Here is a 16,677-nt window from a genome sequence, read left to right on the forward strand (position 1 = left end):
CTTGCTACGTGATTATGAACGCTAATTTCACTCAGTGCGGCACCATGTTACCACAGCAAACACGAACCAGGGCAGGATAGGCTCAACTAAAGTGCTCCTACCAGCGTTGCCAGATTGTTTTGGCCATATCATCGTACTACACAGGTTGAAATTATTTTAGTTCTGGTAAATTTATTGTACATATGTAATTATTCCAAATATTATGCAAAACTGCCACTTTCCAAATACAGCAGAATTTAGGTTATATATATATATATATATATATATATATATATATATATATATATATATATATATATATATATATATATATATATATATATATATATATATATATATATATATATATATATATATATATATATATATATATATAAAACCTTCCTAGCCTTTTTCAAAGGCTAGGAAGGAGAGAGAGCGAGAGCCTAACATTTTCCCGAATATTACAGGACGGAAGGCTTAGGATACCACACGCAGGGGGTGAAGGAGGCTTTGGGATGCCTGAAGGATGGACAGTGAAGGAGGGAGACTTGGAGATGAAGGAAATGCAGAAAATTCCTTCAATATTGAACGCTTCTCTCCTCGGAGCATCCTTCACGGAATATTCATTTATACTATATATATTCATATTATATTTAATATATATATATATATATATATATATATATATATATATATATATATATATATATATATATATATATATATATATATATATATATATATATATATATATATATATATATATATAGTGGACCACCACGGCTGTGAGGCATATAGTCATGGACCTCTCAAAATCAAGTAAGCAAGTAATCAAGACGTCATGGTAAAATAGCTACAAGTGACTTCAGAAGATGACTGGTACGAGCACTCTACACTGGAGACTGGAGAGTTCTATGTTATCAACGACACCGGCGCCGTTCACCAATCAGAGCTTGACAGCATCGCCGGCAGCCAATCAGAACACGACAACCTGCCGCATAGGTGAAAAGCACGAACAAAACCATAAGCAGGAATACCTAAATCAGAACCATTTTATACTAGAAAAAAATCTTATCAATATATTTATAACAATTTTACAATGGCACACAGGAAAGTTAATACCCATACTCTGCTTTCTTCAACTAGCAATCACGACATTTGCTTGGCTTATAGTAGCATTAACTAAATCTTTCAGGTCCCATGATGTAAAGTTCACCAAGGTTCCTTCATTATTAGTATATAAGATATATCTTGATTTGCAAACTGAAAACAAAGAAGAATCGTGGAGAGCATAAGGCGATCGGGAGAAGGCGTGGATCTCATTGCCGGCCTGTGGGAAAGATGTCTTGGCGTCTATCACTTGGATGTAAACAAACCAAAATGAGTCCAAGTGAATTATTATTGTTATCTTTTGGCGTCTTGGCGTTATTAAGTTTGGCAGAATGTAAAAAAGAGGTGAGTACGTGTGGAGGATAGTGTGAGTGATGCGTGAGTGTGTGGAGGTATGTGGAGGAGGCAGACGTTGGCTGCTGTGAAATGAGAAGATTTATTCATTTGTGCACACCAACACCATTCTGCCACGTCAAGGTTTTCAAATGGCTTACAGTGTTTATTCTTACCAGAAACAAAATTTAGACATGCATCAACATCACTTGAACCATTAGAATGATCCAGCGTGACTAAGGGTGACGGCCAGCTGTTGTTTGTCGCCCACCCTGGACCCCCCCTTAAGGACACTAACCTAACCTGACCTAACCGTATACCTTAATAGGATGTGGAATGTCCAGGGTGTGGTTAGTTGACCTCCTTCTCCGCTTTCTCTTTCTCAAAGGATATTGGCACCACTGAATTTTCAGCACAAGATTGATTTTGGCCAGACACCATGTGATCTTAAGAAATGTACACCCAAGATGTCTTACTTATGGAACTATACAATAAAATCCTTTAACTTAAATTTGCATCCACTGCACTCAGCTGCCAATATGGCATGACACTGAGTACCTGTGTGGCCATCTGACTGCTGTGGCTGTCACGTAGTGATTGGCCAAAAATAATTGATATAATGGCTGGAAATAAATGATGTTCAATGACATTCTAATATGTCATCAAAAAGACAGCTCTCATTGGCTAAACAAAAGAGATACAAGTGAGCATGTGCCATTCCATACTGGAAACCAACATGCTAACACTACTGACTGAGCCAGTGCAAGGATGAGAGAGAGGTGCAGAGCTTGCTGAATTTGGAAAAATTGCAAGATGCAGCATATTCTTGGTACTATTACAGCCATCTCAGAGTTGTCCCAAAAAACATTTTAACATTTACAGCAGGGCCACAGTGTTCCCTAAATAATATGTAAGTTTAATTATTGTACATGACAGACCTATTATAATGAATAACCAATTTTTCTTCCAGCTTACCTTGTCTGAGCGGGTACAGCAGCTCTCAGATGCTGCCCTTAAAAAACCAGTCCTCCGCTTCAATGGGGACAAGTTCAAGCAGTATGTTAAGGGCACGCCTCGGAACTACTCCATGATTGTGATGTTCACTGCCCTTGCCCCTTCTAGGCAGTGTGGTATTTGTAGGTAAGGATTTTATTTCTTTATTATTTTCATTATTATTATTATTTTTTTTATGTATCTTATATTGGAGATCATTCCTCTTGAAAATATGCAGTATTGCTCACAGGATTTAGAAGTAATTTATTTTTTAAAGCATTGATATATTTCCTTAATATTCATTTAGCTATTTTGCTTTTTCTTTTTTTTTTCTGATATGTAACTTTCTGCCACTAAGGTGGTCTTCTATTATCCTAGCAGGCTCTAGATAGATGTTTCTCATGCCATACTGTAGTTCCTGTACAAATGCAGTGAGTCATCCTTGACAGAGACAGCTCTCTGACAAATTTCATATTGAAAGCATAGGAAGTGTTTTTGTTATCTTGTGTTGTCACCAGTTGGCAACGTACTCCATTAAGTGCCAAGAAGCAGCCATGTGTTGAAGCCTTTTTGGATGAAAAGTGTAGATGAATGACTGCATGTTTAAATTTTCAGAAAGGTGAAGGCCTCAAAGGTAATATCTTTCTTTTTTCCTTTTCTGTTCTTATTCTTTCCTTATTTGTCTTTACTTATTGTTATTTTTCTCATGTTTAGGCATGCACATGATGAGTTCCAGCTGGTGGCCAACTCCTGGCGATACTCTCAGGGATACTCCAACAAGCTGTACTTTTCCCTTGTTGACTTTGATGAGGGACCAGATGTGTTCCAACAGGTGAGAGACTCATTCATGGTCATTGCTGTGTGGAAGTATACAGATAGTAACAGGAGTTTTCAAGAACTGTGTTGTATACATGATTATTTCTTCATCATCATTAGCAGCAGCAACTTGTGTATCAGTATCATTAGCATGACAAGAAGGAAAGATGTTGATGGTGGCATGTATCTCTACCTTCTAAAATTATTACCATACAAAAGTAGAAAGAGATGTTGCAAAAAGTATTTGACAAAGTAGATGAAGAGAGAAAAGATGGTATGAGAGATGGAAGATATTGACTAGAGCATTAGGCAGACAGAAGGGTAGATAAAGAAAGGATGTCTTCTTGAGCATACATTTGACAGAATACAACCATAATATATAAATTGATGAAAATGAGTAAGCAGTGAATCACTGAATTATTATTTCAGCTGAGGCTCAACTCTGCCCCTGTGTTCATGCACTTCCCACCCAAGGGGAAGCCCAAGAAGGTGGACACTCTTGACATCCAGAGAGTAGGATTTGCTGCTGAAAACATTGCTCGCTGGGTTGCTGAAAGGACAGACATCCAGGTAAAGTGATGTTATTATTGTCATGCACACACACCATGAAAAAGAGATGTTGAAGGTGTTTGTATCATTAGTTTCTTGTATAATGAAGATTTGTACAGCAGGACTGAAGTGCGGTATCCCACAATGTATCTTAGTCATCATGTGCTAATTTCTAGTTTTTGGTATGTATCTTATTTTCACACAGATTCGAGTATTCCGTCCTCCCAACTACTCTGGTCTTCTGGCTCTTGTGGTGCTGCTGGCACTGGTGGTAGGACTCCTCTACCTCCGCAAAAACAACTTGGACTTCCTCTACAACAAGACAACCTGGGCACTTGGTGCTTTGGTTAGTTTTCTGCTGTTTTAATGAGATGATTCATTTGTATAAGGGTTTATAACACTGGTAATTCAGGAAGAAATAATAAGAGTATTTTCTTTTTAAATCAGGGAAAAAATCTTGAAATTGATTGTATAGTCTGGTGTGCAAGAAAAATGCCTATGATATTCTCTAAAATAATAATTCCTTTTCTCTTTTTCCACTAGGCTTTCACTTTTGCGATGACATCAGGTCAGATGTGGAATCACATTCGAGGCCCTCCATTCCTTCAGAAGACACAGTCTGGAAATATTGCCTATATACATGGGTCATCACAAGGCCAGTTCATTGTGGAGACATACATTGTTGCCCTACTCAGTAAGTGGAAGGTTTCACTCCTGTTTATTATATTGAAGGTCATATACCAGTTAAGTGCAATAATGTAATAATATGCATAAAAGTGTCAGATTTGAGTAATTCAAAACTTCAGTAGGGTAGTTTGAAATTTAATTGTTTGTTATTTTTTTTAGATTTGATCAATGTATGTGATCTTAGTGCAATTTGAATAAAACCACAACCACATCATGTTGTATGCAACTATTGGTAACCATTTGCTTGGCTCTTCAGATGCAGCTGTGGCACTGGGTATGATACTGATGGTGGAGGCTGCCAACAAGAGAGATGATGTGAGGAAACGTCGCATTTATGCCATCATTGGGTTGGGTCTCTATGCTTTTTGCTTCTCCCTCTTATTATCCATATTCCGCTCCAAGGCCCATGGGTACCCCTACAGGTGAGTGAGGTAGTGCAGGCTGTAAGATCAGTTCTTGTGGCATGGTTGATACAAGAGATGGGCTGATTTCTTCAAATGCAGGGAATTAACCTTGTCCTATTAAGAATTAATTGCATTAGGTACATTACTTCACCTTCTTTTATCATTTTGCAAAGCAGGATCATTATTTACTCATCTGAATGGAAACCTAGCAAGCTGAATAGATGTGTGCAACATTCTTTATGTGAGAGACTCATTTCCCTTGCTTTTGGAAGAAAAATTCAAAATGAAAAAAATAGTATGTGTGAGCTACATATTATAAGCTTTTTAATCTCACAAAATTATTCCTTTTCAGCTTTCTCTTGAAGTAGTGTGACCCCAAGGAGAAACCATCACATGGGTGTACTACTATATCACTTGTTCTTCTGAGTATGTTCTGAACCCACAAGTGGACCTTATTTTTATACTGACTTTCCAAGCAAGGTTATATTAAAAACAAATTTTTTATTGTATGGTTCAGATGTGCTACTTTCATCGTGACATTTTTATTCTAAGTACTCAGACATTTCACTGAAGCATTCAGATATTGTAAATTTGTACTTTTTTTTTCTGGATCATAAGGTACTGATCAAACTTTACATTCAAGAAGTTAATTATTTATAATGTGTCGGTATTCACAAATAGAAGACTTAGTCATGCCAGTATGGAAGCTTAGCACTCCACATTTTCATGATGATGGTAGTAGTGCTGTGAATTTTGTGTTGGCTTTACCAACAACATGATCTTAATATTCAGGTATTTATTGAGGTCTTATGAATAAGTGAAAAGGATGTTTTATCAAAAAAAAGTAGAGTTTTCAAGCTACTTAGTATTTTCTTTTATTCATATGATTATCAACATTTAAAATTTTTTTTTTAATTATTATTACCATTATTATTATTATTATTATTATTATTATTATTATTATTATATTGTTAGTAGTTACACTTCATGGTCACTAATATTTATGATGTTTATGTTATTCATCTTTACAAACAGTTCATGTGTAAAGCTTAGGCAGTGCACATTATTTAATGCTTTATGAATTGGTGACTTGCAAGTTGTGTGGTTTTTTTTGTTTGTGTGTGTGTGTGTGTGTGTGTGTGTGTGTGTGTGTGTGAGGGATATGAGCTTCACTTATGGCATATTAAAGTCTGTTAATTGTAAAGAAGTATTATTACTCAGTCAGAGTGAGGAATGATGTCCTAGATTTTTCATAGCAGTGTGTGGTGTTTGCTTTCTACATTCACGTTTAACAGGTATCCCACCCCAACACTGAGTACTATACATGCTGCTTTATCATTGTTATCTGACAGTTTGGACAGTAAGAGAGTGGTGTGGATGTAAAAGTTTGTGCCTTGTCTTTAGTAAATAATAAGAAATGATCAGATGGTGGGTTGGGTTATGCATGTCATTAATTAGGTATGAAATTTACCATAACCTCAGGACATCTCAGCAGTGAATCAGTAATAAGTTGAAGGGAGAGAGAGGGCTCATCCTAATTTTAAAGAATCTGTTGATAGGAAAGACCATCCTTATCATTAAAAAGAAAGTTCACAAGTAATCAAAGTAAAAATTGTTATTCTTTAGCCAAAAAGCAGTAAGCATATTTATGGCTCATCATACAAAGACAAAGCCTTATTCTGCCTTTACTCAGTTCAAAATTCACATCCAGGATGATCACTACATGTACTAAGTTAACAATTCACACACATTTACACAAAAGTGGTCAGTGATGTACACTCCAGTATCTCCCCTAATTATGCAGCTTTTCTTTACTCAGGCTGGATAAGTGACACTTGGGCAGTAGTTGTATTGTTTGGTAACTGTTGTATTGTTTGGTAACTAAGTTCAAAGTAATGGTAAGAACTTTATTATATGAAACAAGTATTCCTTTAAATGTAAAAAATGCAGTTACTTCTACTTCATGCATAAAGGTTATGAAATCAGGTACTTTACAAATTCAGAACCCTTTTTAAATACTTAGGGATTGACAATACAGGCTTTTTTCAGTCTTTGTAGTCCTCCGCCATTCTCCCTTATATACAAAGAGAATACAATATAACCTTTTTTTTAGGACTTCTTCAGTTTTATTTCAAAATCATACAATCAGTATTTTGTCCTCACACAGTATGCAATTTTCCACTGAAAAAAATGCTCCTGAGATAAAGAATTTTATAAGATGATTTTCAAGATCTATTGCAACATTTCACATATTTGAGTAATATTACACATTTCAACTTAACAACAACACAAAGTGCAATCAAAGTACACCTAAATACAAGCAGAACAAATCTAATTTAGGGTGTGTCCTTGGCCTCGGAATATGCCCCTTTGACCTCCACCCCATCCACCAGTGGCCCCACCTGCTGCTGGTCGAGGAGCTGTGGGGGCCTGGCCAAAACCTGACACACCTTGTTGGTCTGGGAATAACTTGTACCTGTGAAAAGACAAAACATGATTTGACAAATTTTCTTCCTTTTTACCTGAAAAGACTGGTCAAGTGTTCTAAAATATTGGCAAACTGCACACTGTAGATCTATTAAACAAAGTGAATGCACTACATCATTCTCACATCACACAGATGGACAAAACATAAATGTGCAGAAGTGCAAACTGTATATTGCAAGAGAGCTATAGGAGCAGAGTAGAGAAATGCTATTATCATTTCAGTAAAGCTGTAAAAAAAACTAAAAAAAAAATATTTATATATATATATATACAATATACTACAATTACTATTCATCTATCATCTCAATTTCACCATTCCAATCTGCTTGAATTCCTTTCTTCCTTCCATATCTATTTATTGAACCAAAAACAATCAACCAGGTTCATTTTCATATGTGATTACCTTACAAATGTTTCTTATATTGCATAGATTCTTTTTTTTTTTTTTTTTTTTGTGTACAACCGTTTTACATTTTTCTTGCACAAAAACTAATATGCTTACAGTATCTCAGGAGTATGCAGTAAGGTTGCTCCACCAAAATCTTGTGGGTATCTGATGGTGAGGAAATAGTACAGATGGCCAACTATGATTCCCAACAACATCATGAATCCTCTGGGAAAAAAAAGTCATCATTACTACTGATGTTTACACTAGGAATAATAGATGACTTAAAGTAAGTGTAAAAGCCATGAAATAAAATTAGATATGAATAAATCAATGAATTCAGTGAGCTGTGACAGATGTGGACCTGTGTCCTTATTTTTGCAACTTGTCCCTGTTCATCACTATCAATGTCCATCATATTGAAATATATCACATACTCGTCAGTTTATTAGGTTCATAAAATCTAAACAGTTCAACTTACCCATAAAAGAAGGTGAAATTGAAAACAACCAATACATATGGTAGATACATGGCTTTAAATCTAAAGCCAAACCAGAAGCTGATGATGACATCCTTGTTTAGTTGACACCATACATAAAGTACAGACATCACCATGGGGTCCATCAGAGTTGTCATTCCTCCAATCAGTCCCAAGATGAGACAGCACATCCAGGTGAACAAAAGCATGAAGAGATAATCTGCTGGGTTCCTCGCAAAGTGTCCTGTTACAGAGAATAGTAACAAGTATTAAAGGATGATTCTATTATTAGTTTAATCTATGGTGCATAAAATTACACATCTTTTCTGTATCCTTCCATCACTTACCTGTTTCAAGCTTTAATGAATACTTGTACAGGGCATAAATCATAATTAAGAAATGAAGTCCAGTATTAGGAGTTATTGGATAGAAGAATAATGATGTGAATGGCCTCCAGAGCTGAAAATGAAAAAAGATAATTTATTAATATATCATTAAAACAAATGAAAGTAGATGAGATAGTACTTCAATATTACAATGTTACACACAGAAAAATGCTTGGTTCATGGCCATGTCTACATCTCTTTAAAGATATATTCAAAAACAAAAATTTAGTTTATGCACATATCTCTACTTGCTGCAGCATTCCTTTTAAGAGCAATCAATATGTTTTATCAGCTGAATCTCATTTGACAACTACAAGGAGGATCACACACCTCCACCAAACCCTGACAGGAAATCTTGGGAAGGAGGAAATGACTGAACTCTGGGGCCAACAGGTCAGTCACTTTCTTCTTCTCTTCAAGAGAAGCATTTTTTTAGTATTTTAGTATCTTAATGTGTGTGTGATATATATATATATATATATATATATATATATATATATATATATATAATACTTACTTGAAAACTGTGGAATAGAGGGCTATACTGAAGGGTAAGCCATTTCCCACTGATGAGGCCAAAACGACCAATGAGAGAAAATGAAAGAGTGCCCCCAAACCAGTATTTGGTCATTGGGGGCAGGCTGCTGAACCACTGGCCCACGTCACCCATTCTCTCTTCTTTGGCGTCTGCAATATTGGATTAATTTTTATAATTATGTAACTACAGGCAATACCTAAAAAAACACTAAACTTTCATCAATGGCAAGGTTCTCATACCCTTTTCTTTATAAATTTTTAAGAAAGAATGTTAAGACTAAATCAAAGAACATTAATCACTAGGGGAAGCTGGTGTTAATGGTAATACAGTCTTAAAATTTATTTTAAAGTTTTTACAAAGTGTCTTGCTGTGTTCTCTTGCTGATAGCAAAGTTGGCAGCATACAATGTCTGTGTGTGGTCACAGCACTCATCTCCATCTCCATCTTGCTGGCCTTTGAACCTGTGGTGGATTACATCACTTATCCCAAGGTGCAAGGTCACTGAGATATCCAGGTTTTCACAGTTTACCTTTATCTCCAAACCAAGCAGCAAAATATTCACATATAGTGATGAGGTACTTAACTGACAACACCTCTGTGGTGGTTTTCTTTGGGGGTTAGTTTTAGTGTGTCCACAGTACCTTTTTAAAAATCTGGTAGGTGCCTCACACATTCTAAGTCCATACAGATGAAGTTCCTGTGAAGGCACACAGAGTAATGCGTGTATTTGTACACTGGACATTACATCTGCCAATCACAACACAAAATATATGGAGCTGCGCACTGGAGATGTGACGTGGTATCATATCATTCAAGAGTTGCCAATCAAGACAATGTGTGTGGACCTGCACATTGGAGGCATAACGTTGCATCACTCCCTGGCCCTGGCACCATGTCAGTTTACTTAATGTCATGGCCTTGGACAGGTGAGCAGATTGCAATATTCAATTAATCCACTTCTGCCTACGTTACTGCGGCAAAACAAGAGATTTATTTGACTTGTGTGTCTGCACAGGCTTGTATTGGTAAAGGCTGTGGGAAGTGTGGGAAGGTGGATGTGCTGGACTGAGGAAGCTGGGGGGCCCAGCACCCCTTTAGATTAGTTTAACTGGATTTGAGAGCCCATACTTTAGTAATATTTGCTCCCCTAGCCTAAAAATTTCTGGGAAAGAATTATTTTTCCCACCAAATTTTCTAGAAGGCCAAATTTCACTTATTTTTATGTTTCACACCTGAAAACTCTGCTTTCCCTCCAAGTCCCAAAGTTCATTCGGGCTGGAGAGGGACAACAAAAGAATATATAAGAAGAGTAAGATTTACCAAGAATAGTTTGGCCATGATTCTGTGTCCTAACTATGGGGCCATTTAGGAGGCAAAGACCATACTGATTCTATTAACATTTTTATCCTAAGGAAATACTGCTGGCTGTACTTACACAATTCCTGTACTAATTTCAATACTGCCTGCAATTACGGTGGAGCGGTTGAGATATTGCTCTTACTTGTCTTCACTCTATTTAAGAAAATGTTCACGAGGATCTATAACTTTGGGAAACTTTACTCTATCCTGTGGTAAAGTTTCCTGAAATAGCTAAGCATCAGACTGAACGTTTTATCTTGCACCAAAAGGGCACCACAGCAACATGTACACCAATACTTGTCATCCATGGCGTAGTCCAACACTTCACAGATCAAGGCACCACTTACTGCAGGGTTCAGTAATTCACAGGAAGGATGCGGCCCACAATCAGAACACAGCAGTAAACATCTCGGCCTGACGTGTCCCTTGTGCCTCGACAGCTCCACCTCTCCAACGGCTCTTCGTCATACTGTTTTGCGTCATTCTTCCTGAATTTTCCTTCCCCGCATTTTCCAGACGACGTATTGCTGTTCTTCTGTTCCAATATTTTCTTTGTGTAATAAGTATCTGCTTATAATGCCTTCCTTTTCTTGTTTCGTGTGAGTTCCGCGGTTCAGCAGACCGTGATCTAAAAATAAATGAAAATATAGATGGATAGATAGATTGATAGATATATAGGTTGAATGAATGATTGGTAAATAAACATTGCTTTGAAATAAGAACATTTATAGAGAGTGAAGTCATTGTGAAATAGTAAGATATAATTAATGAATAAATAATTACCCATCTGTATTTTTGGTAAGATATTTGCGCAACCAAAGACTTTTTTTTTTTTTAGTAATTTATCTATATGTTAATCCTTGGTAGAACAGTGAACCATTTTTCCGCTAGGGATAAGTTTGTTTATCAACAAGTCGAATGACGGTACGTTGTGGCGGTCACGTGACCCCAAGTAAAGTTTCAAAGTCAGACGCAATTTGTAAAAGGGAAAAGACAAACCTGATGAGACCCAAACTTTTCTCTGCACATAGTGTGATCATTGTGATGCAGGGGATCATGGTCTTATCACCACAGGGGCGATGCCTGACCTACTGGTTAGCAAGAGAAGCACACCGTGGCTCATCTGGTTAGGGGCTGGTTCGTGGTTAGCAAGCTTTTGTTTTTGATGGCAGTCTCGTGGAGTTATTATTTTCTGATTTGTTGTTTGACTGTTCTGCGACTGTCACTGGCAATTGATGGCTCACAACACAAGCTCTCTTCCATCATGCAGGTTGACGTAGGACATTACTGGAAGATGTCTTGTTCGTATCCGTTTCGTTATCAACTTGGAACGAACCAACCGCTTACAGAACAACAAATTTTATAGTTCTGTAGCTTCTGTTGAGCCACCATCACTGCTGCCCGGTGTTCGCTGTTCATTGGAAAGGCGCCACACGCGAAGCGAGAAAACATCAAGGATTGGTAAGTTTTTGTCTATTACGAGTGTGCATATATATATATATATATATATATATATATATATATATATATATATATATATATATATATATATATATATATATATATATATATATATATATTTATATATTAGTGTGAGTTTATAACAATTTCCAGAATATACCAGTCATTATCGAGGGTTCCTACGTAGGAGTCAAACAGTTGTGATTTATATCTACGTACTAATAGCACGTGACTCCAGTCGATAGGAAGTGATATTTGAGGTGTTTAGGTCTATAATCAGATGCCAATATTATGATTTGATCTACAATGCCAATTAATCATTTACTTTCGATCTATGATGCTAGTTTCCTTGGTGTGTGTGTGTGTGTGTGTGTGTGTGTGTGTGTGTGTGTGTGTGTGTGTGTGTGTGTGTGTGTGTGTGTGTAACTAGTGTAGTACTACTATAATAATAATCATTCATGTCAGGAGGGACGAAGTCAAGTAAAGTTATTTTTTGTGACTTTATTAAACCTATGTCATGCTCTAGTTTACATCAAGAGTGGTTCCTGCTTGGGGTGAATATCTGCGCGTGACCAGTGTTGAGTTCCTTATTAGCAGTCATCAGCGGCGACCACGGCGGGGGCGACAGCAGCATACTGCACTGCGGGGGCCACAGGAGCCACAGCGGCTTGGTGGACGGTCACGGAATGGACAGGGGTGGGAACGGCCACGGGGTGGGGCACTCCCACGGCATGGGGCACACCGACAGGGGTGGGTACCTTGACCTCCTTAACTTCCGGGGCAGTGTATTTGACGATGGTGCCGGCGTGGTAGGGCGTCTCCACGAAGTTAGGGGTGTGCTTCTCCACAGGGATCTCCTGGCGCTGGACGGTCACCTCAGGGGCCTTGTAGGAGACCTTGGAGAGCAGGGTGGAGGGCGGTGCGATGGCGGGAGCGGCCAGAGCTGGCTTGTGGATGGTGGTGCTGGAGCCGGCCACGTAAGCCTGAGTGCCGTAATGGACTTGTTTGTGGATGGGCACCTCGACGTGGGTCTTTGTGATGGGGACCTGCACCTCGGCGTGGGTCAGTTGGACTGGGGCTGGTGCTGCATAGGCCACGGGGGCTGGTGCTGCATAGGATACCGGGGCCGGTGCTGCATAGGATACGGGGGCCGGTGCTGCATAGGATACGGGAGCTGGTGCTGGATAAGCCAAGGGAGCAGGTGCAGCATAGGCAACATGGGCTGGGTGGGCGGCGTAAGGGAGGGCGCCGGGCACCAGCACGTTGGTCACGCAATCCTCGTCGGGCTCGGGCACTGGGTGTGCCAAGGTGGCAGCAATCACGCCAAGCAGAACCTGTGAGCGAGCAAAATGCTTTGATGTTAAAGGAGCTGGCGAATAGTACAAGTTGAGGGAGGTTGACTTTTTAATTTAATTTTGTGCATGAACTGAACTAGTTCATGGCAGATCAGATATGCTGGAATTCCTAGAAACTACGATGTGATATTGTGAACTAGATTTTGAATCTTAGGTGTGTTGCGAGTCTAAATTGAAAATATCTTTCTTGAAAAGATAGGATGATCTGACTGATATACCCTTATTATTTACTAAAACTTGAGCTTATTCTATTATCTACGGAGGACTGCCTTTCTATGTTAGGATTCTGTCTCACTCCCTTCCAACTGCAACAGCTGCTTCTTTCATGAACTGCTCAATATTACCGATAAAATGTGCCTCACTAAGCGGCAGAACGTAGCAGTACAAGTGTAGGATGAGTCAAGAAGGTTCGTATGACTTATTAAGGTGAACTTATTCACTTTTATTAATTCATGGACGATGAAACTTAGTTGTTGAGTGGCCATTAGGATCGTGAGGTTCATTTCACTAAGTACGTTATGGAGGTGGTGTCAGTACGCATGTGGCTTGTTGCATGCAGCGCACGGTCTGACAGAGGCACCAATCACTTTGACGGATAGAAACTCTCCATCAAAAGATAAATTCTACCTCAAGCCGATCATGTTCTTTATCTCTGTGTATAGTGTTGGCGCTACCCTTGTCCTTAGGGCGCTGTATCTTAAGCCTTCTTTTACGTTTTTAAATCAAAACTTAAATGAAGCAAAATTATTTCTTCTCTGCAAATAAGGTGCTGATTTTTTTTTTCTTTAATTAAGATCTGCAGTGGCGGTTTAGCTAGTAATTACAGAAATACTTAAACTCAGACAGACATTGGAGGAAAATCACTCACCAGAAACTTCATGATGCTGTGAAGGGAGTTCAAGCCAAACTGAGTGTTACCGAGATGTGCCGGGGCTTATATAGTTGTTGGCTGGTGATGGGCGGGGCGGAACACGATGAGGAGCTTCCTTCAAGGCCGCCCACCTCCCATCCTCACCGATGATCCACCCGGGATGAGACGGTGGGTGAGAAAAAAAACTTGCCTTGCACGCTAGCTGGACCAGCGAACCACGCCCTGGCTGGCGGTGCCTCTGGGCTCACTGCCACCGGCGCTCACTACTTGGAAGACTTCCTTGCCATCCCACTGCTCCTCTTGCTGGGATACAGCGAACACCCATCAGAAATTATACAATAATGGTCATGTTTTGTCTGCCTTGCTGGCAACAAACACCGTAAGGAGAATCTATAGGTGGTGACAATGGGCACTCGTCGGGCTTCCATTCTTTTTCTATCCCCGACGAAGAGCAAACCTTCCCTTTGCTTCCTAAACCTGGATTTTTTTAAGATAAGGAGGGGGGAACAAGACTAATACGAGTGAGAGACAAACACCTGTTGATGTATGGCGGACGGAAAAACAATGAGTGGTGAGGGAAGGCATAGAAAATTGGCTTTGATGCTATGACAGCCAGCGTTGGGGGACGCTATCTGTTGAGACATGGGAGCAATGGTGCGACTCTGCTGTACTACCTCTGTTAAAGCTTTGCATCCTAAAACAGACGAAAAGAAAGCTGTGGCTCAGAGTAACGGATGTGGCAGTGTTTCCTGAAGGTAACTCTTTGTTAAGAGTAAGCGATGGCTTCCGGAGCCGTCGCTCAAACTGAAGCTTCCTAACCTACCACGATTCGCGTCCTTCAGTAGCAACACACCGCGCCTGTAAAGCTGATGAGATCTTTGTCGAGCACTGATTTTTCTTGCACCAATACACACACACACACACACACACACACACTCACATAAATCCCAAGGAGTACAAGTACTGTCTCGGTCATTCGAAGCAGACAGAATCTTAGAGTTCCGTCTTCCGAATAATTATCTTTTTTTTCTTCAGTCAGGTACGAGATCAAAGATGTAGAACACATTCTAAAATATTGTATGCATTAATCCGGGCTGACACCTGACACCTGTGTAGGTGAGGCGCAGGAGGGCAGGAGGGCAGGGACTCATTAGTCATCAGTGGCTTGCAAGTGCTCGTCATTTCCAGGTGATTTCTTGTTCGTAAATGTAGTATGCTTTTCAGATTTTTACTCTAGCATTATTTTTCTTCCGTAGTCTTTTTTTTTTTTTTTAAATCACTCACTTATTTTTTTCAAACACATCACAATTGTGCTTCTTGTGTAAGTCTAATGCGCACGATCTCTGGTTTGGCAAAGGTTTTACTTGGAATGCCCCTTCTTGACAAACCTACCCATTCCTCGTGCATGGCCCGGTCGTTACCCGGCACTGAGCTGCACTGGCTCGTGTCCACAGTGCCTGGAGGACTGGGAGGCGGCACTTATACCAGAAAGATTCTGACTGTAAGGCGGAATTCGATCTCGGGATATCTTGCATTGTGGGCAGGCGCGCTGCCGCCTGAGCTATATCCTTTATCAAAAATATATGAATAAATACATAGATTAATGAAATTATAATAATGATTATGATTCTGAATAGAAAAGACGCAAAAAGTCGTAATTGAACTGGACCGTGTCTGCTTGCAATTTTGTTATGTCACTTACTACTTGGGTATATCACTATAATATGCAGACGCATTGTGTGAGTACACCGTGTGTCGGTTCAGCTTTGTGAATATTTCCTGTCCACTTCACGATCTTCTGTGGATGAATGGTAACTGAAAAAAATAATCTCCTGCGCTGGTGGTAAAACTCTGCAGGCGTGTTTCCTTCACTGTGTAATTGAAGAAAAGAAAGAAGGAGGTGTATAATTATTACCTGGTTCATGGGTCAGGAACCGCGTCCTGCCTTATCCAGCCACAGCCCCTTCCCACACACCGACCACCTTCTCCCTTGTCCACACACTCCTACCTCAGCCCACGCCCTGTATGCTCCACATCCGCATCTCAGCCCCCACACCTGCCTGCCCTCTCCTTTCTCTGCTCCTCCTTTCCCCAGTACTCACAATTTACTGCACCTCTTGAAGTGTTCATCGCCTGTCCTCTGACACTTCCCACTGCCTATAACAATAATGACCGATATCAAGAAATACACACACACACACACACACACACACACACACACACACACTAACGGCTGGCCCAGTGGGAGCGTCCTTGCTGGTTGTTCATACCCCGCTCAGGTCGCAAAGGTTTCCCGTGATGAGTGATCAGTTATTGTCCTCCTTGAAGAAGAGGGTGTGTGTGTGGCGTGTGAAAGGTAACACTGGTGATCCTCAAGATTTTGATCAAAGGACAAGAAAGAAAATCGGTAAATTACGTATATATATATATATATATATATATATATATATATATATATATATATATATATATATATATATATA

At 39.3% G+C, this 16,677-nt stretch overlaps 3 protein-coding genes across 4 annotated transcripts; 1 reads left to right on the top strand and 2 right to left on the bottom strand.

Moving 5' to 3' along the window:
- Positions 1–1,271: 1,271 nt before the first annotated feature.
- Positions 1,272–6,078, top strand: LOC135110629 (tumor suppressor candidate 3-like). The gene is made up of 8 exons (XM_064023161.1): positions 1,272–1,437; positions 2,396–2,565; positions 3,133–3,250; positions 3,664–3,804; positions 3,989–4,129; positions 4,327–4,477; positions 4,727–4,892; positions 5,227–6,078. The coding sequence occupies exons 1-8, from the start codon at positions 1,324–1,326 to the stop codon at positions 5,240–5,242; spliced, it is 1,017 nt and encodes a 338-aa protein (XP_063879231.1). The 5' UTR covers positions 1,272–1,323; the 3' UTR covers positions 5,243–6,078.
- On the bottom strand, positions 5,999–11,130 carry LOC135110630 (derlin-1-like). Of its 2 annotated transcripts, none has more exons than XM_064023162.1 (6): positions 10,855–11,130; positions 9,128–9,297; positions 8,572–8,683; positions 8,228–8,468; positions 7,864–7,974; positions 5,999–7,350 (listed from the first exon to the last, which is right to left on the bottom strand). In XM_064023162.1, exons 2-6 carry the CDS (start codon positions 9,278–9,280, stop codon positions 7,206–7,208), a joined length of 762 nt encoding a protein of 253 aa, XP_063879232.1. In that variant the 5' UTR covers positions 9,281–9,297; positions 10,855–11,130; the 3' UTR covers positions 5,999–7,205. The 2 variants fall into 2 exon arrangements, with proteins under 2 accessions (XP_063879232.1, XP_063879233.1); XM_064023163.1 differs by having other exon boundaries at positions 10,584–11,088.
- A 1,324-nt stretch (positions 11,131–12,454) lies between these two features.
- LOC135110616 (cuticle protein 16.5-like) lies at positions 12,455–14,333 on the bottom strand. Its single transcript, XM_064023137.1, has 2 exons — positions 14,192–14,333; positions 12,455–13,302 (listed from the first exon to the last, which is right to left on the bottom strand). Exons 1-2 carry the CDS (start codon positions 14,201–14,203, stop codon positions 12,559–12,561), a joined length of 756 nt encoding a protein of 251 aa, XP_063879207.1. The 5' UTR covers positions 14,204–14,333; the 3' UTR covers positions 12,455–12,558.
- Between the last annotated feature and the right edge of the window lie 2,344 nt (positions 14,334–16,677).

The sequence above is a fragment of the Scylla paramamosain genome, chromosome 20, assembly GCF_035594125.1.
Source record: "Scylla paramamosain isolate STU-SP2022 chromosome 20, ASM3559412v1, whole genome shotgun sequence".
Taxonomy (NCBI): Eukaryota; Metazoa; Arthropoda; class Malacostraca; order Decapoda; family Portunidae; genus Scylla; species Scylla paramamosain.